Below are 27,405 nucleotides of genomic sequence, written 5' to 3'. Positions count from 1 at the left end.
GTCCCTAACTGGTAGGTGCATCTGCCGTCTGCCGATCAGGTCTTCTGTCTCTCCAACAGGTGCGCATCCAGACTGTTCCCGCCTCCCACCTCCAGCAGGGCACAGCAGCTGGTTCCTCCAAAGCTGTCTCCACTGTTGTGGTGACCACTGCTCCATCTCCTAAACAGGCACCTGAACAGCAATGACTGAGAGTGGCTTCCATAAGGGAGCACACCTGATCTGTTCTGGCTGGAAGGCAGGCAGCAGGGGACTGTGTCTGCCCCGAGCTGGTCTGTCTGAGGCAGGCCAGCGGGAAGAGGAAGGCGAGAATGGCCTGGGTTCTGCTGCTGTGCTCCAGGTCAAACCCCAGCTCGGGCTGACTGCCTTGCACCAGTCCAGGGGAAGGTTCCGGTAGAGTGGGGAGATCCCGGTTCCAGCATAGAAGCCAAAGTTCTCTCCTGAGAGTAGGGAAGGCTTACAGGGTGGGCAGGCAGTGAATGAGCCTCGTTGGACATGACAGCTGTATTTTTTAGCCTCTGGTCTTTATGACTTGAGGTCTTGATATGAGATTTGTGTCCAGAAAATTTTATGTAACTTATTTTTTTAAAGAATCTATCGTACATCTTTGTCAAATAGAAGCCTGGGCTCTAGGGCTGCCTGTACCCCGAGCTGATAAGTTACTCTTTTGGCTAGAATGAGAAAATAGCAAGAAGTTTGTTAAGTTGGTATAATTGCAAGGCTGTGAGGTGGGAAACTGTGAAGTGAGGTGGTGCGGGTTCCCTGAAGCAGGATTAGTTTGGCCCTGCCTCTTGAAGAGGCTTGGAACTAATCATGGTCCCTGCTTTTATGCTCCAACACGGACTGCGGAAGAGCCATTCACACGAAGCCCAGAGCCGTGGAACGGGCAGAGGAGTGACAGCAGGATGCTGCTTTTGTAGTACAGACTTGTGTGAGTTCAGACGTTTGTACGTTCTGTTTTTCTGTAGAGCAGGAGTCACGTATTAGACCACTGGCACAGGCCACCAGTTTCTGTAAACAAAACTGTCCTCATCCATTTAGATAGTATTTATGATGCCTTCAAATAGAGGGCAGAATTAATGGAGGCTATAGGGCCTGAATGGCCCTCAGACCCCTACGGTTTCTTCTGTAGCCCTTCGAGAATAAACCTGGTTGACCTCTGCTCCACAGGGTATTGGCAGAGGAGAGTGGTCAGAGGTGCAGGGTCGGGTGTGGCCTGGCAGTTCTACTGCACGAGAGGTCAGGCTGGCCTGGAAGCTGTTTCTTGCTGGCTGCTTTCCACTTTTCAGCCTGTGGGCCGCTGTAGGCAGAGCTTGGGACAAGGTCTGAGCCCTGAGTACAGGTGGCACTAGTGAATGGGTTCGTTGTGTGGCAGAGGTGGATGGGCAGACTTTTCTGCAGTGACAGGATTTCCCTATCTCAAAAATGTCCAAATTATTAAAACTTTGCCTTTAATCCATGAACCTGTAGTGATTATCTTTTGTGGGGTCAGAGGGGAGCTAAGTGGGAATGGGTGATTCGGATGGTGCTGGCCTGGAGGTGGGTGACTGGGCAGGTGGCAGAGGAGGGTTTGAGTGACTTGTTGGTTGCCCCAGCGTTCTACCATTTAATTTGGTTCTTAAATCCTGTTACATAGGGCTGGGCATGTGGCTCAGTGGTAGAGCTCTTGCACGAGGCCCTGGATTTAATCCCTAGCATCACCAAAAAAAAAAAAAAATCTGTCAAATAGATGTCGTCGTCTTCGGCTAACTGTGAAGATGTGTCTGAGTTGAAGAAGAGAACAAGATGAGAATCCGGGTTCCTGATCCTACATTCCCTTTCTGCTGCCTTCTGAGGGAGGTGGCTGGGATACTGCGGTGAGCTTTGGGGTGGTGAGGTTGGGAGGTAGAAAGGTCCGTTCCATGGAGCAGGGATGATGAGCTAAGAGGGAACTCCTGATGGGTAGAGAAGACTGGCCTGGAATAAGCCTGGGGAGGGTGGGAGACGGGACTGAAGCGAGGGGAACGGCCTTTCACCCGAGGGCGGGAGAGCTTGTGTGTGTTTTATAGTGCTCAGATTTGCACATAATTGTTAATTTCCAGAGGCATTTTCACATAAAAGCCATGTGACTATTTCTAAACAAGACACAGAAATTTGAGGTATCCTGTCTCAGATATTGCTACAAGTTAAAAACAAACCCCTCTGAATGTGTTTAACAAAGTATCCCACACAAAAGTAGCTCTGGCATTCAGCCCAGCCCTACCTCACACCTCTGCGTGCTGAAGTCACGGGGCTGCCGGTCCTCTTGAGAACAGGAGGCCACGTGCAGCCTGCTTTAGGCCATTAGTGTGGGGCTGTTCCCAGAGATGGCACCAGTGTTGGCACACACATGCGTCTTTTGAGCAGACTCCGGGGCTCCAAGCTTTGGGGCTGTGTGCAGGGCAGTTCCTGTCGAGCTGTTGGTGGCAGTCACTGAGCAATGAAGCTTCCGATTGGCAGATGTTACTAAAATTATTCAGACCACACACTGAAGGCAGGATTCGATGACTACTTTAATAGCATATTTAAGCGTATTTATGCCGGGTCGGGCACTGCCATGATGATATCCCAAACCAGGCTGTGTGAAGGACACCAAAAGAAATTTTAATAGTTTATACTTTAGTCTTTAACTTGGAGAATACATTAAAGTATTTTGCACTTAAGAAATCTCACATGTGCATCTTTTCTGTGACAGTAAGGCAGAGAATAGGTTTACTTTGCTACCTCTGTTGCTAAGGAAAGCACACTTTGGATCACCTTTAATAATAGGTCCCCGGTACTATTTGCTTGGATGTTTGAGTTCCTGCTCAGCTGAGGAATTGAGCTAGATCCTGAAAGGGGAGTTCTATAATAATAAGTTAATAATGTTCAGCAGCTCATTCTTAACCCCTAAGCTGTGTTTCAGCTCTGGAAGTCTGACTGCTTATTCCTGTAAGTACAGTTTTCCTTCTAGAGGGTGTGCAGAGCTTTGTGTAAATGCTGCTGGACTTGCATGATGTAGGGTGGGATGGTGAGAAAGACTGGATGGTCCAGTCACTGGATGGTCCAGTCAGACTAGAGACTGGCTTTGCCATGTGGTAGCTGTGTACCTTTAACTAACCAGCATCTGGGGGACCCTGTGTGCTTAGGGTGTCGGCAATGATCAGTGCCAGGTGAGTTAGAGTGCGTCTCACATGGAGAAGCGCCGTGCACCTAGAAGGGACCCTCTGGTTTCCCTCACCTTGTGCTGACCCACTTTTCTCCACTTACATACAGAACACATCTCAGTCCCCATGACCGCTCATACCTCTGGTGCTTCCCTGGAAAGTGCCTTTGCCTTCCGGATGGCAGACTCGTCCCTTCCTTCCTCTTGTGGTTTGCACTTAGCATTCACAGAGCCCATCACTGAATATAACTGCCTGGAAATTTCGCCCTAATAGCAGTCTCAGCTCCTTTCTGAACTCATACTGGATTAATTCTTAGAGCCATTTCAGTGCTGGGGAAAAGTGTTTTAATAGATTCTTACATGTAATAAATTATAAATTATTATGTGTAATAAAATCTTCCTTTTGAAGGAATAAAGAAAAAACAGACCCAGAATCAAGACTTAAATTACTAATTCAGAATCCATAGTCTTTGCTTTCAGCTGTGTTAAAGCCCAAGCTCTATGTAACCTGACGTCGTTTTTGCTACCTTATTACCCAGATTCCTGTTTACCTCCTATGTGCCTCCTGTGTTAGGGAAGCTTTGCAAAGTCAGGACAGCAGATTCCAGCTCTCAGGTCGGCTGCTAAGTAGCTTCCTGATTAAAAAAATTACCTTTGGCCTCGTTCTGTACCTTATTAACAGTGGAACTGCAGTGTTCTGATATGATTAGTTAGATAATATTTAACAACATTTATGATACCAAAGTCTGAATAGCGTTTGTTTTTTAAAAAATACCAAAGTTAGAATTACAGTTCTAAGCCAAAGGCACTGCTGTTCACATAGCTCCTAATGTCTTTTTGACAAGAAAGTACCTACTTTGGAGAAAAAGAGGCAGATTATCAAAAGCAGCATGATGTCCTGTCGGATTCGTACCCTCTTTGGTCCAGAAAATAATTTACTAGTTTAGATTTTCAGTCTAGTTTCTGTGCATGGAGACACACAGGCTTGCTGCTTAGAGGTGGCACTTCGTTTTTCGTTATGAAGGGTATTAAACAGTCTTAAGTTATGATTCAAAAACCCAAGCAGCAAGATACACAGTTTTGTCTATGAGAGCCTCCAACTTCGTATTAAGTGAGGAGGTGCAAAGATACAGTGCTGTAGGAGCAATCCAAGGCGGGCCTCAGAGCCAGGGACAGGAGCCTTAGGCACTTAGCCTCGGGGCTCAGCGGGATGGGTGGCCCCCTCTCATTCCTCATCCGAGCCACTCAGAAGGGCAGTCTGGTACGTGTGATCGGGCTTCAGCTTCTGAATCCCAATAATCTCTCCTCCTCCAGGTCGCCTCACCCGAGTCAGAATGCTGTGATAAATCATAAGAACCAGTTAGACCAGCCAGAACAGTCTCTGGTTCCCTCACTGGAGGACCATCTATTGATCCTTCTGTGTGTCCGTATTCACTGTTGTGATTAGAGGTTTACACACCTGACTTACCAGTGTTTTCTTTTTCAGTAATAAAGGGACTCATGGTAATGAATGTTTAATCATTGAGACTAAATTCAGGTCCACTGCCACCCAGTTTGCTGTCGTTGGCCAGAGAGAACTGAGAGAAGCCTTGGCCTTAGTCTGTTCTGTTGGTCTGCGCAAGAATTTAGGTGAAGGGTGTCTGCTCTGAGTCTGGGGAAGTAAGGCAGTTCCAGGGCGGTAGAACCGTAACTCCACGTGGTAAAAGTGACCTTGTGCAGCAAGGTGCTGCCATTTACTAGGTGGGTGACCTAGGTTAATCACTCAGCCTGCTGCACACTTGGTTTCTCCTGCTGTAAAACTTTAACAGGACATCATAAAACGGAGAGGACAGAATGGGTCATATGGGCTGCAGTGCCTGGCACAGTGCATGCCTGGGAAGTAATCGTCGTTTCAGTCTCCACCCTGCTGACAAGCACTTCGAAGAGCCCTTTCTGCTCTGGCTGTCGTGGTAGATTTCTAAGGAGAGGGCAAGGCAGGCGCAGAGGTCACTGATGGGCCCAGGAGGAAGTGGCAGAACAGGGTCTATACATTGGCGCTGATTGCAGCTCAGTTTCCCCCAGTTTCACCGCAGGTTTAAAAGTTGGCTGGGACTCACATCATTAACTGCACCAAGCCTCATTACCCACACTTGAAAATGCGGCGTGGAGACCTGTAACTGTAGTGTCCTCCTCAAAGTTGGATGTGTCATTAGCACATATTAAACGTGGACCTAGGATGGAAAACCTCCCCTCAGCCATACCAGTAAACGAGAGAGTAGTTCAGGGCCACAATGCAGAGGGCAAGCAGGTAGTGCCAGCAGTAGCACATGGTGATGAACATGATGTTGTCCATGTCATTCTGGTCCCATTCAGGTGTCCCAAAAGGAGGAAAGAGCACAAATCCAATCTGGTGGGTTAAATGGAGAGATTGGTTTTGTGGTTAGTTGTGCTAAGAAGCAGCCTGGGCTTCTTCCATGGCCACCAGTGTGGCTCGCACCCTGCCTAACTCCCTCACACAGCAGAAGCTCAGGGCCTGTGTTTCATGCGGGCAGTTTAGTAAGATGGTCCCATATCAGGCAGTGGTGCTTGCCATGTAAGGTACACAGGTTCTTGTTTATGCACCAGCAGGACATTAATGGAGAAGTGGACACGAGGAGAATAAAAAGGCCATCTAAACCCATTCCTGTGCCTGTGTTTTCAGACATCATGTCACCCTGAGGACTTCCCCTGGGCATGTGCAAAGGCCCTATGGAGACCATTGGTGGGAGTATTCACCTGCCAGAACCAGGTTCCCTGGAAGATGAGGATGCTGGTTCGGAATAGTTCCAGCACAATGTTGTCCCGAAAGATCACCTCTAGGGCTATACTGATACTTGCTCCAAACAAAGCAAACAGCAGGAGTGAATGGATGTGTTTGTCCAGCGGAGGTCTGTCATGAACATGGTAGTAGAAGAGAAAACCTACAGTGAACCAAAGGACACTCATCAGAGACTTGCTTTTTTCCACTTGCAGATGATTACCCTGGGCTGTTCGACTATTGGGATTTCCTCCTATCCCTGTCTCAAGGCTAGGTTCTTTAGCATTTGGGAAGTCAGTTTATGTAACATTGCAAGGCAACAAACAGATGCATGTAATTTTGTGGGTATAAAGACTAGCAGAAAACGTAACTTCTGAGTATCTACAGAATCCATGGTAGGAGTCTGACTTTATAGTCTACAGCAGGTATTTCATTATAAGGACAGAAGCTGACTAGTACAGTGGGTCTCCTAAGATTTGTCTTGGAGGCTGGACAGTAACACTGCAGGGTGTGAGCTGTAGAGTTTTTCTTCCAAACCAAAAGGGCTACTCTCCCACTTCCCGGAGCATTGAGCCACTTCTGTGAAGGTCCTTGTGACTGCTTTATTTGTGAACGTTTGTACTCTGATCCTCATACATTGTGTATGTCTCTCTATTACCTTCAATAAAGACTGCCATCGCCAAAACCAATCTGTCCACACCCAAGGGGATGTGAGCGATGAGGAGGGTGAGCATGTCAATGATTCCTGAGACTCCGAAGAACAAGTACATGGTTGTGTGCTGCCAGTTCATTAGTTTTACCCAGTGGTTCTCATGGTAGAGGTGGAGATGGGGCCCATCAGGAACAAACTGCTCTGCCAAGATCCCTACAGAAAAACGGGCAGAAAGTGAAGAGGGAAGACCAAGTAGCTTTGAGACAAATAGGAGACAGAAAAGAAAACAAACAGCATAAACAGAGTCCAGATGCGGTGATGGTGGCCCACAGGTCGGCGCGCTTACTATGCTACCTCAGGTGCAGCTACTTCAATATAGAAAAGGTATTTGCGGGGTGATCTGTGTAGACACCTGGCTGATGTTGTTCCACTGGGGGGTTGGAGACGGGAAAAAAGCTATAGAAACAGCCACACACAGCTCCCCAGGGCGTTTAGCCAGCAGCAGAGATGAAAACAAGGCATCGTTACTCAGTGACAGTGGCTGGTACAGCTTTGGGCTGTCCTGCCAAGTGAGCAGTTAAAGTGTTGCTGGGAAGGACAGTGAGACTGAATGCAGAACCTGAACACTGATGGGAGAGGGGACTCTATCAGGGCAGACTTCAGAGAGCGCCCTTCCTTGGTCAGAGCAAGCTTGGAACTGAATTCCTCCGGAGGGCACAAAAACTGGAGGCAGACCCATACTGCATACAAGGAGAGGCGAGTCAAGCCAGCTGCAAAGAGCTGCACCTTGGGGTGGCTCTCCGGTGTCCCTTCTACTCGCATGACCTCTTCGGGAAAGGCAGAAGGTTTGCCTTCATGCTGGGTGTTCAGAATGTTGGGGAAGGGGGCCCAGAATCTTTAATTCATCTATTTCATGGGATCCAGAAAATGCATTAAAGTTTCTGTGTGTAATGGGAAGATTTCCCTAGATCAAAAAACCCATGCTTACCAATGGCTGAGAACAGAGTCTTGATCGTGGCTTCAATGAGCTCAAGACGCTGCTGAAGGTGGTCCAGTTTGTTCTTCTTCCCTCTTTGGTGAAAGTACTTCAGCGGGTACTTCACTGACCACCACAGGCCAATTATCAAGAAGAAGCTCCCCGGGAGGGCGTGGCCCTTGAAGTTTGCCATCCTCACTCTAGGACACAGAAGTTGCGGTCAGCTGTTAGCGGGCTATGTGAAGTGTATCTTTTGGCAGGAAACAGCATGTCCCTGAGGGTGTCAGAGCCTAAGCATCAAGGAAGAGCTCTCATTTTCATGAGCCTTTCTGAGCTGTTGTTGAAATCCTGCAAGTGAGAAACATGATGGAGAGCTACTGCTGCTTACAAGGCTGAGGAAGAGGTGATTGAGACAGGAGGCCTTCGTTGTGAGAGGGCCCAGGGGCCCTAAAAGGAGGCTTGGTAGAGGGAGTTGGCCTGGGCCATGAGAGAATTCAGCCTCAGCAGATACCAGATGCTGGCACCTGACCTTAAACTTCTTTTTCTTAAAAAAATGTTTTTATTGGTTCATGTTTGCGGTGCATAATGACTGCAAAACACACACTGCCCTCATCTCCTGGTTCCTTTTATTTTGTTTTTGTTTTTGTTATGTTGTTTTTTTGGGGACAGGGTCTTGCTATGCAGTTCAGGCTGGCCTCAGACTCACAGTGATCTTCCCTATCTTCCCCACCTCAACCTCTCAAGTGCTGGGATTACTAACATGCTGCCACAACCGGCTTCTGTTTTCTTTGAGACACTGTAGATCAGGCTGAATTTGAACTCACTTATGTAGTCCAAATTGGCCTTGAATTTGTGGCAACCTTCCTGCCTCAGCCTCCCCAGGATCTGTTTTATTAGTTCTGGGATTACAGGCATACACCCTCATACCTGGCCTCCCTTTTGTGAAAGATCTCCCTATCTCCTAGAGTCTATTTTTTGTCTTGCCCTTTATATTTTGGTTTTTCAAGTAAGAGGAACCATGAAATATTTAAGCTTGTAATCTCTGATTTACTTCACTTACCATCATGGTCTCAACGTGCTTCCAAATGACTCAAGTTTATCTTTATTGCAAAGTATTACTCTATATAAATCCACATCTTCATCTATTGATGGACTGCTTCCAAGATTTCGCTATTAGGAATTGTGTGGTTATAAATATGGTTATATGTGTAATACAGTGGGGTTTAAATTATTTCAGGAAGACACATAGCCAGGTTGAATGGAATTTCTATTTTTACTGTTTTAAGGACTCTCCATATTGATTTCCATAATTCTTGTATTACTTTATACTCCCACCAACAATGCAGAGGGATTCTTTCCCCCCACAGCCTTACCTGTATGTTATTTTATTTCTTGAAGATAGCCATTCTTTCTGGGATAAGATAGAATCTCAATGTTGTTTTAATTTGCGTGTTTCTCTAATGGCCAGTGAACATTTTGTTATGTATTTATTGGCCACTTGTACTTCTGGGATGTGTTGATTTTTTTTTTTATTTTAAAAAGCAAAACAGAAAAAGAAGGATAGAAATGATACAGAATTTCAACTGTTTTTTGGTGACCTAAGAGAGATTAGTAGTACAGTTATCTATGTAGCACAAAGAGATAAAGACATTTATACATTTAGCAACATAGAACCTTTTCCTTTCCCCTATCCTAGTTGTTCTGTCCTTTTGAGCACTTTCTTTCCTTTTCATTGTTACAATATCTGTTGTACATTTTGGATATTACTCTTTCAGATTTTTATTTTTTTATAGTAGGGAAACAATATATTTATAAATGTGAGTTTGATTTATTTCACTTATGACTATGGTCTCAAGTTGCCTCCATTTACCTACAAAGCCTCAAGATCATCCTTTTTATAGCTGAGTAATATTCCACTGTATAAAAATACCACATCTTTTTTATCTGTTGTGTGTTTGATGGGCATTTTGGTTGTTTCCAAGATTTACCTATTACATGTTGTGCTGCTATAAACATGGGTGCACATATATCGCTGTGGTTTTTAGTAAGAAGAGATCCCAGTTATTGATTTAGGGAATTACTTTCCACTTACTTTGAGTTTTGTTCATGAACTCTTTGTCTATCCCTATGTCTCCAAGATTTCTACTTACCTTGTCTTCCAGTAGATTTAGTGTTTCTGTTTTAATATTTAGGTCTTTGATCCATTTTGACTTTAGTTGAATGCATGGTGATAAACATGGGTCTAGTTTCAGTCTTCGGCATGTGGAAAGCCAATTTTCCCAATACTTATTTATAAAGAGGCCATCCTTCCAGTGAGATAAGGTGGCTGAGTGTGTGTCTGCATCTTCTAATTGTTCCATTGATTGTCTGTTTTTTTTTTTTTTTTTTTTTTTTTTTTGCCAGTACTGTGCTGATTTTATCACTGTAACTTTGTAGTATAATTTCAAGTTAGGGATAGTGATGTCTCCTGCCTTGCCTTTGTTGCCCATGATTGCCTTTGCTATTCTAGGTCTCTTCGGTTTCCAAATGAATTTTAGGAGTGTTTTCTCTAGATCTATGAGGTATGCCAATGGCATTTTGATCTGAATTTCATTAAATCTGTGTAACAGTTTTGAGAGTATGGCCATTTTCACAATGTTGGTTTTTCCTAACCAAAAGCAAGGAATATCTTTCCATTTTCTGACATCTTCAATCTAATTCTTAAGAGTACTATAGTTTTCAATGTATAGGTCTTTTACATCCTTTGTTATGTTGATTCCTAAGTATTTCATTGTTTTGGATGCTATTGTGAAAGGTATCATTTCCATAATTTCTCTCTCAGTAAGTTTTTTGTTTGTATATAGGAATGCTATTGATTTTTGAGTGTTGACTTTGTATCCAGCTATACTGCTGTTTGCTTATTAGCTCTAGTAGTCTTTTGATAGAGTTTTTGAGATCTTCTATGTAGAGTATCATGTCATCTGCAAATAGTGATAATTTAACTTCTTCCTTTCCTATCCTTATTTCTTTTATTTCTCTCTTGTCTATTTGCTCTGGCTAATGTTTCCAAAACTATATGGAATAGGAGCGGTGATAGTGGACATCCTTGTCTTATTCCTGATTTTAGAGTGAAAGTTTTCCGTTTTTGTCCATTTAATAAAATGTTGGCTGTTGGTTTGTCATAGATGGCTTTTATCAGATTGAAGTAGATGCCATCTATTCCAAGTTTCTGTAGGGTTTTTATCATGAACAAGTATTAAACTTTATCAAAAGCTTTTTTTATGTCTATTGAGATGATCATGTGATTTTTGTCTTTGGTTCTGTTGATGTGGTGTATTACATTTATTGATTTGTATATGTTAAACAATCCCTGCATTCTTAGGATAAATCTCACTTGGTCATGATGTATAATCTTCTTGACGATTTGCTGCATTCTATTTGCCAGTATTTTATTGAGAATTTTTGCATTGGTGTTCATTAGAGAGACTGGCCTATAGTTCTCCTTTTTGGTTAGGTCTTTCTCTAGTTTTGGTATCAGAGTAATACTTGCCTCCAGGAATGAGTTAGGAAGAATTGCTTCCCTTTCAATTTCATTGAAACGTTTGAAGAGTATTGGCATTAAATCTTCTCTAAATTTCTAAATTGATGTTTGATCTTTTGTGTCCAGTAGCATTCATGATACAAAATTAGGTGTGCATTATGTTTATAACTGTTTTCTATTGATGTTAAATTGTTCTCATAACCAATATATAGTGATCTTCTTTGTCTCTTTTGATCAGTTCTGGCTTAAAGTCAATTTTGTCTGAATATAGGATATCTATTTCTGCTTGTTTTCAGGTTCCCATTGCATGGAATATTGTTTTCCTGTCTTTTTTTCTTTTTTCTTTTGGTGCTGAGAATTGAACTTGCCAGGCAGTTACTGTGCTGCTGAGCTACATCCCCGGCCACATCCTTTCATTTTTTAGCTTATGAATTTGTGTTTGGATTAGATGTGTTTCTTGCATACAGCATATCATTGGTATTGTTTCTTGATCCATTCTCCAATCCACATGTTTTGGTTGGGAAATTAAGACCATTTAAATTGAGAGTCACCACTGAAAAATTTTGATGTATTTCTGTCACTGCATTATTTTTCTGTTGCTATTGTCTTTGTTTTCTTTTTGTTTAACTGCCACTTTCCTGATTTATATATTCCATTAGGCCTTGTGGCATTGTTGGCTTTATTGTCTCTTTCTAGGATATCTTTGGAAGTTTTTGGAGTCTAGATTTGGTGATCATGAATTTCTTAAGGTGCACATTGTCTTGGAAAGACCTTATTTCTCCATAAAGTTTGAAAGACAGTTTTGCAGGATACATAAATCTGGATGGGAAGGTTTTTTTTTTTTTCTTTTCTTTTACTTTTTTGTTTTTTTTGAGACCATTTCTCTCCATGTAGTACAGCCTGGCCTTGAGCTCACTATGGAGCTCAGGATGGCCTCAAACTCTGGGCAATCCTCCTTCCTCAGCCTCCCAAATGCTGGAATTACAGCCATGTACCACTGTGCTTACCAGAAGTTGTTTTCTTTTAGGGCTTGAAATACTTTACCCCATGTTCTTCAGCTCTTTAAGGTCTGTATTGAGAAGTCTGTTGTAATTCTAATGAGGTTATCTTTATAAGTGATGTGGTACTTTTCTCTTACAGATTTTAAGATTAGGTCCTTGTGTTGCACTTTGGGGATTTTGACTATGATATGTCTTCAAGGGGCTCTTTGCTGATTGTGGCTGTTTGGAATTTCCCCGTATTTGGAAAGTTTTCTGCTATTATTCCTATAAACTGTTTTTAAATGCCATTTGTGCTGTCTTCTGATTTTTCATCAATTCTTACTAATCCTGCATGAATCTTTGGTTTGTCTATCAGCTGCTGGGTCCATTTTTCGTATCTTGTGTTTTTAAGGTACCCAAACAGTTGGTCTCTGGCAGACGCCCTGTCTTCTACTTCTGACACTCACCTCACTTTGGTTGGTTCTGTTGCTTGTACTTTCAAAAGAATTTTTAATCTCTGGAGCTCCTGTTTGTGCTTTTTCATGAACTTTAATTCTTTGCTAATTCGTGTTTTGTACTGTTTTACCTCAGCTCTTTACAGTGTCACTTGTAAATCTGCCAATCATTTTATTAAGTCCATTATATGTTTAGTTATTCCTTCGTGGAGCTTGGTGAGCACTTAATGATTTTTTCCCCCTGTCTCTTCTGTCATCCTTTCAAAAAATTCAGTTGTGTGACTTTCTCCCCCTTGATTCCCCATGGGTCAGCTTTGTAGGAGTCAGAATTTTGGGGTTATTTTGTTGCCTTGTCTTCTCATGTTTCTGGGGGTTTTTGTGCTGAGGTTCACGGGTTGATTATAGTGGAAGACTTCGCTGCCATCAGGGAGACCTCTTTAGTTACTATCTGCGCTCCGCTATCTGCATGGCTACCTTTGCTTCTGTCCCAACATCCACCCCCCTCTGTTTATTTGGGAGAGAAGCCTGCAGAGCATCCAGCTCAGGACCCAGTTCTCCGGGCACAGGCCATTGTGCTGTTAATGCCATGAAGACAATCCGGAGATTGGCATACGGAGAGCAACTGTGCCACCTCGGCAGAGGCAATAAAGTCGGCGACAGAAATAGCATCAGTGACGAACTGTGTGTTGACATACCCTAAGAATAGGGATTTGTAATTATAGTATAAACACTCAGACCAGCCAGACACTGACACTGACATATAGTTTAGCCGCTATATACCTCATTCACAGCAGGACAGTATCCAAGGTAATAGCATGGAGTTAGTTGTGTAAAGACTCAGAAAGCTTAATAGATATGCAGGTAGCGATAAAGGAGGCGAGGAACTGGAGAATGAAAAGAGTAGGATTTGAAAAATCAATCAATGGAAAATGAGGAGAAAACAGAAAAATAAAGGGTCCTACTGAGGAGTGAAAGAAAATTAATAGTATTAGATAAAAGCAGAAAAGAACGAAGAAAAAGAGCAAAATAGTAAGGAAAAGAACTAAAAGAAGAATAAAAGGGAAAAAAGTGAGAGAAAAAAACCTAAACTTAAAAACAAAAAACACAACCATAACCAATGAAAGAAGAAAAGAAACAGTGAGTTAAAAATATTCCTCTTTTGGAATGAGTGTCTTTCCAGGTTCCACAGTCTTGGAATTCAGCAAGTCATGGTTTTCTGTGCCTATCTTTGTGGCCTCACCCCCACTGTACCATGCTCCAGAGGCCCTCGTGTCCATACGTTCCAGCCAGGCTAAGGTGTGCAGGCGCTCATGTTGGTAGAGACCCCTGGCCTCTGCTGAGTGTAGGCGGTGGGCAGGGAGCCAGGCAGTCTGCTAGACTTAAGGCCACTGCTTTCAGATTCGGTCACCTCTGCTGGTCACACTCGCCAGCCGGAGATCTCACCATGGAGACCAGGCCCACGGCCTCCTCCGTCTGAGGGTCAGCTCCTCGGGGATCTGTCTAACCTGCTCCCTATCCACCCTGTGTCCTCTGGGTGTTTCTTACCCAGGTACAATGCAGGAAACCCTGAAGTGGGATGGTTCTGCCACTGATCTTCCCCTCAGTCTCAGGAAGCCCTCCCTGAATGGCGCCTGTTTAAACCCTGTCTGTTCAGCCAGTGGGCGCTGCACTGGGTTTCTTCTCCAACTCTAGCCTGCTATGGAGTCTCTTGGAGGAAAAACCTCAGGCTGCTTTTGCAGTTTACAATGGTTGTGGGCTTTCCTGGGGGCCAGTGCTGCAGACCAGGCTATTTCTCCCTGGAGCTGTAGCCTCTGTGGGGCTCACCTTCTCCCACGGGGTGTCGGCCTTGTCCACGATCAGGTCCGTTGGTTGATGGTGCCTCTACCGCCTGGGCTGAGGGGAAACAAAACACAGAGTGGGCTTGGAGTCGGGGTGCTGCAGGCAAGGCATGGAACCCCCAGATGTGGAATTGGCGAAAGGCAAACACCACAGCAGGTACAAGTTCTTTCTGATCTTAGGCTTCCTTCTTCTAGGACTGTGAAAAATGTCCACTGTTTATAAACGACCCAGTCAGTTGTATTCTGTCACAGAAGAGAAGACAGACCACAGCGGTGATCTAAAAAAGAGCCCTAAGAACATAAAGCACCTGTGATCTACACAGCTGCTGGTTCAGACAAATACGGTGAATGTATTTTTCTGAAGTTTGTTCTCGTGGAGGGAGCAAATGGCAGAATAAAGCTGCTTGGCTCAACAAAGCTGGTGGCTGGGAAGCAGAGAGACAGGAGTAGGCCAAGGTCCCAATATCCCCTTCAGGGGTGCACACCCAGTGACCTTCCTTCTGCTAGGACATTTCCAGAAGGTCACACTACCCTGAAGAGCACCCTAGGCAAGCAGCCAAGACTTCAGTATCAGGTTGTCTGGGTACCTTGAAGTCTAAACTCACATGACAGGCTCTGCATGCCTGCTGTGGCATGTGTATTGTGGGTTATAAGCCAACAGGATTGCAATTACTAATCTAAACAATTTCATATTGCAAAGAATGAATATATGTAAAATGCTCCTAGCCTTACCATGGAGATAAATATATATATATATATATATACACATACATATGTGTGTATAAACTGTATATATAGTTTCTTAGATAGCTAGGGATACCTGGAGAAGTTATTTCAACCCTTCTGTAACTTTCTTATTTCCAGGATCTCCTGGTTGAACTTCTCACTAGTCTGATGCTTGCCCCAGGTAGGCCTGCAGCCTTAGGCTAGCCAAGCTGTTGGTTTTCCCTGCTTATTTCCAAATGTAGTCATTCCTACACTAACCAGCAAAGCTGAGGATCTCCAAGGCTTCAGTATTATCACTCTGAGTCCGGTCTTTCTGTGGCAGTGAAGCTCCTGTTGTCCTAGCCAGCTCCCTGTTAGAAGACTCAGACTGAGCAAGGGAGCAGTGGGAGTAGCCCTGGCTGTTCTAGAGGGAGATCTAGCTTTCCAAGAATAACTGCTTCTCAGTTCTTTTGTTCGCATTTGGTCAATTTCTAATTCCATGAAATGGTTGGTTTTGACAGCTTTGTCTATCTTTATATGTCTTTTTCAGTTTTTGCAGAAATTGTCTGCCTCTTAATGCTGCCATAACTGGAGGGCCCTTTTCTCATTCTTTTGAAACTCTCTTTAAATCAGTGTAAAAATATCTCTACTTTTAATGTGCAACACAGAAAAAGCCTGTTGCATTCCTTTGTTCTCCCAGCCACAAAGTGCAGAAAAACCAGCTTTGCAAATGTCTGTGAAGCTTTGCGAGGGCCAGCTGGTGCCTCCTCTTGCTTTTCCTCAGGTTTCTGAACAGTGGTAAGTAAAGAATGAGACCTTGTGTGATTCCGGTTTGTCAAGCTCCATCCTTCCCCTTCACCTGGTCTAAAATTCACAGCAGAGGATAACATGGCCTGCAGCATGTCTGCACAAAAGTCTTTTAAATTTACTGTTCTAATACACTGTACTACATGGAAGTCTGAGTACCTTGATTTGATGGAAGAAAGAGATAGAGGAGGTAATTTTTTCCACTCCCAAATTAATGGATTAGTTCATTATATTAGGTACATTATGGAATACGATTGGTAGATACAGACAGATATATCATAGGTCAGTGTTAGTACAAGGAGAAACCAAGAAACAACTTACTTTCAATAGAACAATAAAAGTTTAGACTTCTAATAATTTGGATAACCAAAGAATCTACAAAGCCCAGAAGTCCAGCTTCAAAAATGATTGAAATAAACTATTTTTTAAAGTAAATATTAAGTAAATACTTAAGTGATTTGCTTCCTGATAAATACAGTGTAGTCTTTACACACTAAAACCTTCTAATCTAATGAAAAAAACCACAAAGCATCACAAAAACTGGGGAGCTGGCTTTTATGGCAGAAGGAGGCGAAACAGCCAGTTTTCCCATTTGCGGTGACAGCGTACAAAACTGAACCAGACATTCTGCCTACTGAATAAATTATATTTTATCATCACTATGTAATACCATGTAACCACTACAAAGACTGAATTAGATCTCTATCAACTATACTGAGTGGTTTCTTATGAGTTATTGTTGGCAGTATTGTAGGCAGGGGTTACAAGGAGAACAATTAAGTACAGGACACATCATTTGTAGTACTATTTATAATGGTCACCCAGAAGCAAATATAAGAAGTGCAGGAAATATGTCTGCACACTCAAGACCTAGAAAATCCAGCCAAGGGCCTGCATTAGTTCAGCTGAAAACTTAGGGCCCATGACAGTGCCCCCCATGAGTCCAGTTGGGGGCTAGAGCCCATGACAAGAACTCGTGCAAGTCTTTTTCATGGATCTGCACAGGGAAGGTCCAAAGGTCAGTGGTGGAAGCTAGAAAGTCTGTGCCATGGGGAGAAGGATCTGTGCCAGTAGGTTGAGGATTCTGCACTGAAGCCAAGAAGCGATGCTCAGAATAAGGATCAGGGCTGCCCTGAAAAGTACCACAGCTATCCTCAGTGACAATGAGGTCAGTGGTGGAAGCTAGAAAGTCTGTGCCAGTGGGGAGAAGGATCTGTGCCAGTAGGTTGAGGGTTCTGCACTGAAGCCAAGAAGCGATGCTCAGAATAAGGATCAGGGCTGCCCTGAAAAGTACCACAACTATCCTCAGTGACAATGAGGTCCTGAGCTCCTCCAACAATGAGAACAGCTGAGCTCATATCAGAGGAGTCAGCATGACAAGCTCCTCCAGGAGAACCAACAGCTCCAAAAGAACCAGCAGCTCCAAACAACACCAACAACAGCAACAGCACCACTCTTCCTCTCCAGGGCTCCTTTTCATGTTGGCAACAGTCCTCAGGCAGGCCCTCTACACTCAGCACCATGCTGATTCAGTTCAGCTGGTGTTTAAGTTGACCATCAGTTTTCAACCCACCACACAGAGACAAGCAAGATAAACAAGACTACTGCGACTCCACTTTGTGAACTAATAATATGCCCCGTTTTCATACTCGTCTATGGGGTTATACACATGTATATGTGACATATGAACAAAAAAGCAATATGGAGGATTATCAGAGGTATTTAATGGTAATCACTGGGTGTTTCTGTCTTCCAGGCACATAGTAATTGCACTTTTTGGTTTCTTTGGGATTGGGTAGGGTCTTGGTCCTGGTTCTGGCCAATGAGTTTTGAGTAGAAGTATCAGGGTATTTTAAACCTGAAGCACAAATTCAAGACTTCCCGGCAGGTATGTCCTTCTACCACAGTGATGCTGGTGTTCACAGTGGCACCTCCTCATCCTCCCTGCATCTCAGAATAAAGACACATGGAGCAAACCCCAAAGAAACCTTGATGGACCATAGCATGAGGGAGCCATTCAGTATAAGCTTTGTGTACTGTTTTGAACCAGAATTACCTAATGTATTCTGAATGGCAGAAATATGATCCAGACTAACATGTTATAGAGTAAGAGTACTTAGATTTATATTGAAAAGCTTTGTTAAATATAAGGAAGAGTTTGTGAGAATGGCAGAAATTGTGCGCCCAAATTAGTCTGCTACAGGATAGCACCAACTGGGCAATGTACAAATAACAGTTTACTGGAATGCCCTATTCCGGAGCTCGCGGTTCCGGAAGAAGAAGACAATCTGGATCCTGCTAAACATCCTATAAGGTACAGGATGGTTCCTCAAACAAAGAATTCTGCAGCCCAAAGTATCATAATGCTGCGTTTTGGAGACCCTGCTTAGTTCTGGGCCAGCTTCCTGTACTCCCTTTGTCCTGAAAGAACTAAGATTGGGCCGCCTCCCTCTCTTTGTTATTTCTGCCTTCCTTTGTTCTTCAGAGAGGTTTCTTTCACACAATGAGGGGTCTGTTATGGAGTGAAAGCCCATTTCCTCAGCAATTTTTTTTTCTTACTGCCTATACCTTTAAAAAAATAACTTAATTGTGACATAATTCACGTATACCACGTAGTTTACCAATTTAAAGTGTGAGAGTAGATGATTCTGAATATGTTCACAGTTATGCAGCCACCATCACAGCTTCAGACTCTTCCACCCATTAGTCCGTCTTTATTCCCCTAGGCCTTCACCCCAAACTCTATGCAATTGCTAATCTCTACATAGCCATAGACTTGCCTATTCATAACTGAACCCCCAACGTGTGGTATTTGGTGGCTGGATCTCTGTCTGCATGTTTTCAAGGTTCACTCACACTGTACCACATATCACTAATAGTTCCCTTTTATGGTGAGTAATATTTCATTGTATGGAATTAAACCACTTTTTTATTTTGCTAGTGCTGCTGGAATAGAGTTCCCCTCCCACACTAGGAGCCTGAAACAACAAAAATGTGTTTTTTCTGTGGTTTGGGGGACTAAAAGTCCAAAATGAAGGTGTTGGCAAGGTTAGTTTCTTGTGTGATTTCTCTCTGGCTCCTAGACAGCTATCTTCTCTCTGCATACAGTCTTCCCTCTGTTTACGTGTGTATCCAGAGCTCCTCTGCTTCTAAGAATATGAGTCATACTCACTGAGGGCCAGTCCTAAAGATCTCATTTTAATTTAATTGTCTCTTTGCTGATCCTATCTTCAAATACAGTCACATCATGTAGTTCTAGCAGGGAAGAGTTCAACCTTTGAGGTTTCAAACACAAAATTCAGCCCATGGTCCTTGCATTATGATCCCTTTAAATCTTCTCACAATGCAAAATGGGTTCAGTGCCTCCCAACAGTGCCCAAAGTCTTAACCTACTCCAGCATCAACTCTTGAGTCCAAAACCATTTGCTTGCTGGGTGTGGTGACGTACGTCTGTAGTCCCAGCCCTTGGAAGGCTGCCATGGGAGGATCACTGTGAGTTATGGTTAGAAGGAAGTGAGATCAAGGCCAGTGTGGACTACATAGGGAGACCCTGCCTCAAACAAACAAACAAACAAACAAACACCATTGCTAGCATCATCTAAATCAGGTATGGGTAAGAGTTGAGATATAATTCAGCTTGAAGCTTTAAAACCAGACAAGAAATTACCTGCTTCCAAAATAGGACAGGCACAGAACAGACTCCCATTCCAGCAAGGGGTGATGGGGTCTGGAAGAAGACAGTGATTATGGGTCCCAAGCAACTTTAAAAATCAGCAGAACAAATCTGATTAAGTTTTAAGGCTTGAAAATAATCTTGCGCTTGATGCTCTGTTGGGTTCACAGGGACACCCTGTCCTCCAGGCTGATAGGACAGTGGCTCTGACCCTGTGTCCCCTACCCCTGTTCCTGGGCTCCGGCAGCCTGGCCTGCTGAGGCTGAGGAGATTTGGTCCCTCATGCTGCATTTTCTGTTTGATGGATTTATTAATTCACAGTGAAAGACAACTGTAGGTTGTATAAAAAAAGAAACTAGGAAGCTTTCAACAACTTACTCAGTATTACCATTTTCTCATTCCAGGGATAATTTTCTTCTGATATCTTTTAAAGTCAACCTAAGAAGATTATAGAAATCTCACTTTTTTCTTGCAATTGCTCTGGCACCCCTATAACACCCTGAATATCATATAATTATAATTCAAACACCATAAAATCCACCCTTTCAAATTGTATAATTCAGTGACTTCTGACATATTCACAGATGAGCAATCATGATTACTGCATATCTAATTTTAGATAAATTACAACAGCACAATTTTGGGATACTTCTGTCAACCCTAGAAGAAGTCCTATACCTGCCTGCTAGCAGTGATGTCCCATTTCCTTCCAACCCTCCAGCTTTGGCAATCACTAAATCTCTGTAGATTTGCTTACTTTAGACATTTCATGTAAGTAGAATTACACGGTGTCCCAGCTGTTGGTTGAGACTGTTTTCCCCCAGGGAATTGTCTTAGCACCCCAACCTACCCTTCTCCCCACCCCACGACTTGTGCCTAAGCAACACTTTTAAAAAGAAGTTTCATGAATCATCAAGAAGGATCTTTAACCTGCTCTAAACAGTGATTCATTAAAATATGATGACACACAACCAAAAGGCTGTGTTAGAGTCTACAGTGTCATGAAAATACAGGGTGGAATCTTGTTCAGCTGGGTTCATGGGGCGAAACAGAAAGACAGTAAGGGAAATGCCAAGACGGCTTCCTTGAAAAACAAGCACTAGGCCGAGTTCCAGGAAGAGCAAAGGATGAAGTTTACGGCAGATAATAATTTATACAGCAGAGTTGGGCTTGATAATGTTACCGTTTTCTTTACCCTCGCCTCTTTACTAAGAAGGACCAGGAATCATTATTTCCCATAGACCTCGAAGTTCATTCAACCTTGAAACTGTTGGGTTGGGATTGACCAGAAGAGTGCACTTAACAGTCCAGCTGAGCAGGTACCATGCTCCTGTGTGCCCAAGAATCCGACAGAGGATACAAACCCACCCCTGGGAAGGCCGAGTTAGAACCGTCTTTAAGGTTATTTTAGTACAGGCCCATTGTACTTCCTAGATTATCCTACCCCTTCCTTTAGCGGGGGAATAGAGTGAACACTATAGAAAGGACGGAGTCGTGGAGTAACAGACCTCAGGTCAATTCTAGTTTTGCTACTTTGGCTGGCGGATCCCTGGGCAGGTTCCTTAAACCCTCTGAATCCCAGTACTCCCTTCCTGAAACAGCAACATTACTAGCCATCTTCAAATACCTGAAAAGGTGGACTACTGCCTGGACTTTGTATCTTAGAGAAAGGAGTTTCCTCTGGATGCTCTTACATGGAGTCCCAGTATTAACACTGAAATATGGACTTTGCAGACTTCTTGTTGAAATATACTTGTTGAACAAAAAATCACTATTTAAAATCACCTAACCCTGAAGAAGCAGGATTTTTTTTTTCATTTCTTTTTTTTTTTTTTTTTTGTCTTTTTCATTTTTATCGGTACCAGGGATCGAACTCACAACCACCTGCTTACAAGGCAGGTGCTTATGCCGCTAAGCTAAATCCCTAGCCCCTAAGAAGCAGGATTTTTAACAGGAATAAGATATGTCTGGTGAGGAGCGAAGCAGGCTATGCGGTGGTCATAGCATATTATTTTGCCACAGAACATGGTTTTTTTTTTTTTTTTTTTGCCAGACATGGTGGTGCACACCTAACATTCCAGCACTCGAGAAGCTGAAGCAGGAGGATGGATGTGAGTTTAAGACCAGCCTAGAGTACACAATGAGCTCAAGGGAAATCTGAATTACATAGTGAGAACCTGTCTCAAAGAATGAAAAACAAAACCAAGCAAAACGAAAAGACTTCATGGCTCTTATGCTTTCCGAGTCTGTCCTTTTCGGCAGGCTTTTTATAGGTATACTTTGGTGTGCGGCCAACTCTGCCTGACTCAGCTTGGTGTTTCAGCATAGCTCCTTTGCAGTCTGTGAGCAAAAGAGAGCAGGAGGAAGAACTGAAAAAAAAAAAAAAAAACACCCCCCCAGCAAAAGACTGTCAAAAATGGGCAAATGAAAGAGAGACACTTCACAAAGGAAATACAAATAGCCAATAAATACACGAAGAGAAATCAACATCTCTGGCCATTAGCGAAATGCAAATTAAACCACACTGAGATTCCATCTTACCACCCCTCCATAGCCATCAGCAAGGAATCAAACACAGTAATACATGGTGGGGAAGCTGCAGTGGGGGTGGGAGCATGAACCTGGGAAACCACTATGGAAATCAGCACGGAGATTCCTCAAAAATCTAAAACTAGAAATTCTATTTGACCCAGACTGTCTTGCAAATAGTTATTCTTTAAGAATCGGTTGTCTGTGTGTTCAAAAACCTTTCATTACCCTGAAATCCTGGGAATCTTTCCTGGTGCTTTTCAACCGAGGGAATAAAGCACAGATACATGTCAGAAACAAAAAGTTTAGGTCAGAGTCAAGAACAAAATTCTGGTTTTGAACCCTAGACTACCATTTACTCATCTGCAATAGTTTGAGCCTGCGACCTCTCCTGGCAGCCTATGGGTTAGCGAACTGGTCCCCCTCTGGGTGCTGTCAGGAAGTAACAGAAGGTCTCCAGCCATCAAGGGCATAGCCTTGAGAAAACCATGGGGCCTCTGCCCCCTTTTCTGCTCTTTTTGCATTCTAGCCATGAGGTAAGTGATTTACATCATCACAGACCTAGGCCCAGAACAATAGGATGAACTGATTGGGGACTGAAGCCTTTGAAATCCTGAGCCAAAAAACCTGTTTCTCTTTATCAGTTGATTATCAAAGTAAACTGATTAACACACCACCTCACAATAAGAACCTCCATTGTTAAGACAGTTACATAAATCTAAGTGATCAATGGCCTTTCTCAATGGGAAGAGTCTAATGAGTCTTAATTAGTTTAATTTTTTAATTACATAGTGAGACCCTGTCTCAAAGAATGAAAAACAAAACCAAGCAAAACAAAAAGTCTAACTGCAACAGACATTTAATGATAAATCAACAAAAAGCCTGCTGTGTCTAAATACCCTATAGGGATACTCACCTCCAAGCCAGCTCACAGACTACCTATATCATTCTTTAAAAAAAATACTAAGGATTAAACCCAGGACAGCTCATAATTTTAAATCTTACATATTTTAATAAAAATGCTTCCCATGAAAGAGCCCAAAACAGAAGAAGCCAAGCCCTCCCTGTGAGTTGGCGCCATGTGTAGGCCACTGGGGGAAGAGCCATATGCCAGCCCCTTCTGGGGCAGGTGCTGGGATACAGGAAGAGCCAAGCCTCACCCCGCCCCACCATAAGCTACTGGCTGATCTGGAGAAACACAGGCTGTGAGGATAGCTATCAAGGTAAAATACAACTTAATGCTTGTAGTGTTTCGTGTTTCACTGACTTTGCAGGCCTAAAGCTGATAGTCAGATCATCTATTCAGAGGATAACCATATGTAAATGTAGCACCTATGGGGGATCTCCTTCTGAAGGTGGTGGCCGTTGTTAATTTCCTATCATCTTGTTTTGAAGTTCTGTATCATTTTCATTGTTTTGTTGGGTCGAATTTTATTGTTTTGTTTGATTTTGTTATATCCAATGATATGGGAAGCTATTTCAAAGATAGCGAATATATTATGGTAGCCATTTTGGATTTATTCTTGTTTTGAAGTCTTTTATTCCATTTACTGTTTTGTTTTAATTGGTTCTATTCTGTTTTATTTGATTCCTACTACGTCTGAAGGTATCTGTATCTATTTTGAAGACAGCAAGAGACATTATGGTAACTTGTTGATTTTCTATTGTTTTGAAGTCCTTTGTCACTTAACTGGTTTGTTTTGATTGGCTTTATTCTGCTTGGTTTTATTCTCTTTAAAATAAAAAGAACTGAATTAGGTTTCAAATAGTAACTGGGTTTTGTGAGGCCCAAGTCTTAAATAATTTTGAGAACTCTTTAAAAAAATCATAAAGTTATAAATACAAAATTGGGTATAAAAGTGAAAATGTATTTGAAAAATGAAAAAAGAAATCATGACAAACTGGGGCCATGGATTTTCAGAGCTCTTTCTTTTAAAATCTCTTTGGAAATTTCACCCCAGTTGCTTTTTTTTTTTTTTGAGACAGGGTCTCCATACAGAGTCCAAACTGGCCTTGAGCTCACACATAAGCCCAGCTGGCCTTGAACTCGAGGTAGTCTTCCTGCTCAGCCTCCAGAGTGCTAGAATTTAAGCATGCACTATCATGCCCGGCCCCAGTTGTTTTTTGATACCAACCCAGGTATGTCCTCCACTGGACAACTAGGAGGATTTCTCAGCATGTAGCAGGGTCCCGTGAGCTTCCTCAACGGCAGGGTAAGTCTGCCTCTCACACCCCGTGTCCTTTTGCAGGAAGCTATGTTCTAGCAGAACCAGGGAATGAGATGGCAAGGATTCCAGGAAAAGGGCACCCAGCCCCATTCCTGGGGGGCCAGTAAGAGATGCTCACCAGGGGCCCAAGAAGAATATCTGGTCCCAGAGTATGGATGAATGATCAGGGATGCTTTCAAGAAAAAAAAATTAAACTAATTAATTTCTCAACATTTGACTTTATTGAAAGAAATTTTGCCATTCTTTCAAAGTTGAAGCAAGAACTAAGATGAACACTAAATAACTGAAGAAAATGTAGCAATCAGGACTCCAGAGAAACAGGGTCGGTGAGGAAGGAAGGGCAGACATTTGGATTTGTCACATAAGAATGATATTTAATAGTCATTGTGATGTGGACGCGAATCTGTGATGCATCACAACAGCAACTTATAATTATACTGAGCGTTTACAAAAGGGAAGCTGGGAGCTTCGGGAAATGGGGAGTGGTGAGCAGCAGTAAAGGAACTTCTGCAAGATTCAGAGTCCGGACTCTGGGAAATAACATCCTGGGGAAGAAAGGAAGGAGAGAGGTGGGTCTCTAGGACCCGGGAAGGATCTGAAGGGGAATTGGAGCCCGTGGGGGAAGGGAAGAGACAGACCTTGACTGAGAGAAAGCTGGGCACACACTGCACCTTCTCCCCAGCTCCTGGGGATCAAATCGACAGAGACACAGTGAGGGCGGGTGACTTCAGAGGCCTCCAGGAAGAAAAACACCAGTGAAACAGAGCAGTGGATTCTGTGGGCTACAACAGCTGGTGAGGGACTCCAGTCCCAGTGATCCCTGTGTCCCTTGGAGAGGGTGCCTGGCCAGATGCCATTTTAGGGAGGAGCCAACTGAACCTGGGACTTGGAGCGGCCATGGACTGGCCTCATCTCAGGGCTCCCAGTGTTGAAATCTCATAGTGACTGGGGGAGGGACAGCCATGAGGGATGCCCAGGGTCAGGGAGCCAGACTCAGGCTGGCAAGAGGCACTCAGAGTGTTGCAAGCTGAATGACTCAGGTTCCAACCCACAGCCAGAGGCCAGGATCAGCCTAAATTTCTGCAGATTTACAAGCACCTGCCCCATTCCTCCTGTAGCTTGCTGGGATTCTCCAGCACAGCTCTGGGCTCTCTGCTGCCAACAGCGGTGTTGTAGCCTGAGTTGGACAGTACTACAGAAGTGAGGGTGATCATGGGCTTGAAATCACAAAGAGCTCTCTCTGTCTTTTTCTTTCTTCTTCTTGTTTTCTATTGTTTCTTTTTTTTTCATGACGGTGAACATTATTTTTAGTTTAGTTTTGTTCTTGTTTTCCCTTTTTCTCCTCTTGTTGTCTTTAACAGTTTTCTGATGCTTCAGTAATCTTCCTTTATCCTTTAGCTTTGCTTCCTATCTATTTCTGTTCTTTTATTTCTCTATTTTTCCTCTAATCCCTTTTAAATTTTCTCCCCTCAGGGGTAAAATTATTCTATTGAGTAGACACTTACTGTATATAATTTCCTGATTTATCTTAGGCTTTCTTATATACATCTTATACCTTTGGTGAAAGGTAGAAAATTATTAGTTACTGCAGTTTGTCATTTTCTAGTCTGTGTTTGATGCTATTCTAATTATTGACTGTACTACTTAGCCAAGGTGACAGAGTAGTTGTGATCTTCCTTGTATGCCAATACCTGGATTATTTGGGAGTCATAAATAACAGTATAGTCCAGTTCCAAAGAACTGGGCACTAGGACACACAGACAGCAATCTTTTATCCTTAATGCACTGAAGAGGTAGAATCTCAGAGCAGACTCGGGAGCTAAAAGCCAGCTACATCCAGAAGACTTCTTAGGAAAGTAGTCACTTTCTAAGGAGGTCTCAAGGCTAGTACTAAAGCGACCTACCATAAGTAATATACAAGCTTCAATGCAGAAAACAAACTAATAAGAAACAAAAACCAAAAGAGAAAGGAAATGAGAGAACATGGAAGAAAGTGCAAACCCAGGCCTCCAGCTGGCCCAAGGCAAATCAAGGGGCTGCTGAGGTGGAAGAAATGCAAAACCTCCCAGCTGAAGTGTAGGGAAAGGTGGCAGTGGGAACAACAAAACAGATCGATGTTTCCTGACAAAAGCAAAACAGAGATGCTGACCACTATGATGACCAACTAAAGAGAGGATGATCCTAATGAAGGAAGTGATTAGTAAATGTAGAGTAGGCACAGATAAACAAAATAGAGGAAGTACGAAAGACATGGAAACTCTGAATGCCCAACATAGAAAAGAACTGGATCTCATAAAAGAGACTAACCAGAAATACAGAAGATTAAAAACTCTACTGAATGTATATGCAGCAAAGTCAACCAGTGTTAAGGTAGAATATCAGATCTAGAAGACAGGGTTGTGGTTAGTAACCATCAAACAAAAGACCTCTTAAAAATAGCAGTGGACCACAAATAATCCAACTGCTGCTGGATGATGCAATAAAGATTAATATAAGATTAGTTGGATCAATGAAGAATCAGAAGATAGGACAAAAGAAACCTGTCTGCAGAAGTAATAGCAGGAAACTTTTCAGGCATGAAAAAAGAACTTGAGATCAAGAGAAGTGAGGCATATAGAACTCTAACTAGGGATAAAACTACACAAGGTACATAACAGTCAAGATTCCAGAAATTCAACACAAGAACAAAATTCTAAAAGCTGTTAGAGAAGAGAAACAGATCACCTATAAAGCAAAACACATCAGAATCATAGCTGATTTCTCAACACAAAGCCTTAAGATGAGGAGGGTTTGGAGTGGAATATTTCAAGTCCTAGAAGAAAACAACCTCCAACCAAGACTGATGAAAAGAAGGTCATAGGTATACTTGTTAAGGGGGGAATCCAAGAGGAAGAGATAACAATCATAAATACATATGCACCTAATACCAGAACACCCAACTAAATAAAACAAATATTAATGGATATGAAAAATTAAATAAGCACTAGTACATTGTAATGAGGAATCTCAATACCCTACCATCACAAATAGACAGATAAACTAGACAGAAAAGCAACAAAGAAATATCAGTGTGGGACCAAACCTTTGGACTTAGTAGATATCTTAG

General features: G+C 42.9%; 2 protein-coding genes across 13 annotated transcripts in view; one reads left to right on the top strand and one right to left on the bottom strand.

Moving 5' to 3' along the window:
* Nucleotides 1-6,625, top strand: part of Nfrkb (nuclear factor related to kappaB binding protein) — a 36,939-nt gene extending 30,314 nt beyond the window's left edge. For 5 of the 7 annotated variants that reach the window (XM_063256071.1, XM_063256074.1, XM_063256072.1 and 2 more), the window contains exon 26: nucleotides 60-1,460. In XM_063256071.1, coding sequence (XP_063112141.1) covers nucleotides 60-185 — 126 coding nt within the window. In that variant the 3' untranslated portion in view covers nucleotides 186-1,460. Of the gene's footprint in view, nucleotides 1-59; nucleotides 1,461-1,726; nucleotides 1,854-5,767 lie in introns of those variants that run through there. The other 2 variants (XR_010049738.1, XR_010049739.1) reach the window with 2 other exon arrangements.
* The window catches only part of Tmem45b (transmembrane protein 45B), a 37,901-nt gene that overhangs the window by 2,914 nt on the left and 7,582 nt on the right, over nucleotides 1-27,405 (bottom strand). For 2 of the 6 annotated variants that reach the window (XM_063256078.1, XM_063256077.1), the window contains exons 2-7: nucleotides 14,344-14,412; nucleotides 7,577-7,764; nucleotides 6,595-6,801; nucleotides 5,915-6,099; nucleotides 5,401-5,546; nucleotides 2,240-2,481 (exon numbers count right to left, since the gene is read on the bottom strand). In XM_063256078.1, the coding sequence (XP_063112148.1) occupies nucleotides 2,262-2,481; nucleotides 5,401-5,546; nucleotides 5,915-6,099; nucleotides 6,595-6,801; nucleotides 7,577-7,757 (939 nt within the window). In that variant the 5' untranslated portion in view covers nucleotides 7,758-7,764; nucleotides 14,344-14,412 and the 3' untranslated portion in view covers nucleotides 2,240-2,261. The other 4 variants (XM_003472613.4, XM_063256079.1, XM_063256075.1 and 1 more) reach the window with 4 other exon arrangements.

Source organism: Cavia porcellus, unplaced genomic scaffold (genome assembly GCF_034190915.1).
Source record: "Cavia porcellus strain 051 isolate PalLab524CR breed Dunkin Hartley unplaced genomic scaffold, mCavPor4.1 scaffold_9, whole genome shotgun sequence".
NCBI lineage: Eukaryota > Metazoa > Chordata > Mammalia > Rodentia > Caviidae > Cavia > Cavia porcellus.
Note: the sequence above shows the minus strand (reverse complement) of the source record. Positions and strands in the feature narration are given on the sequence as shown.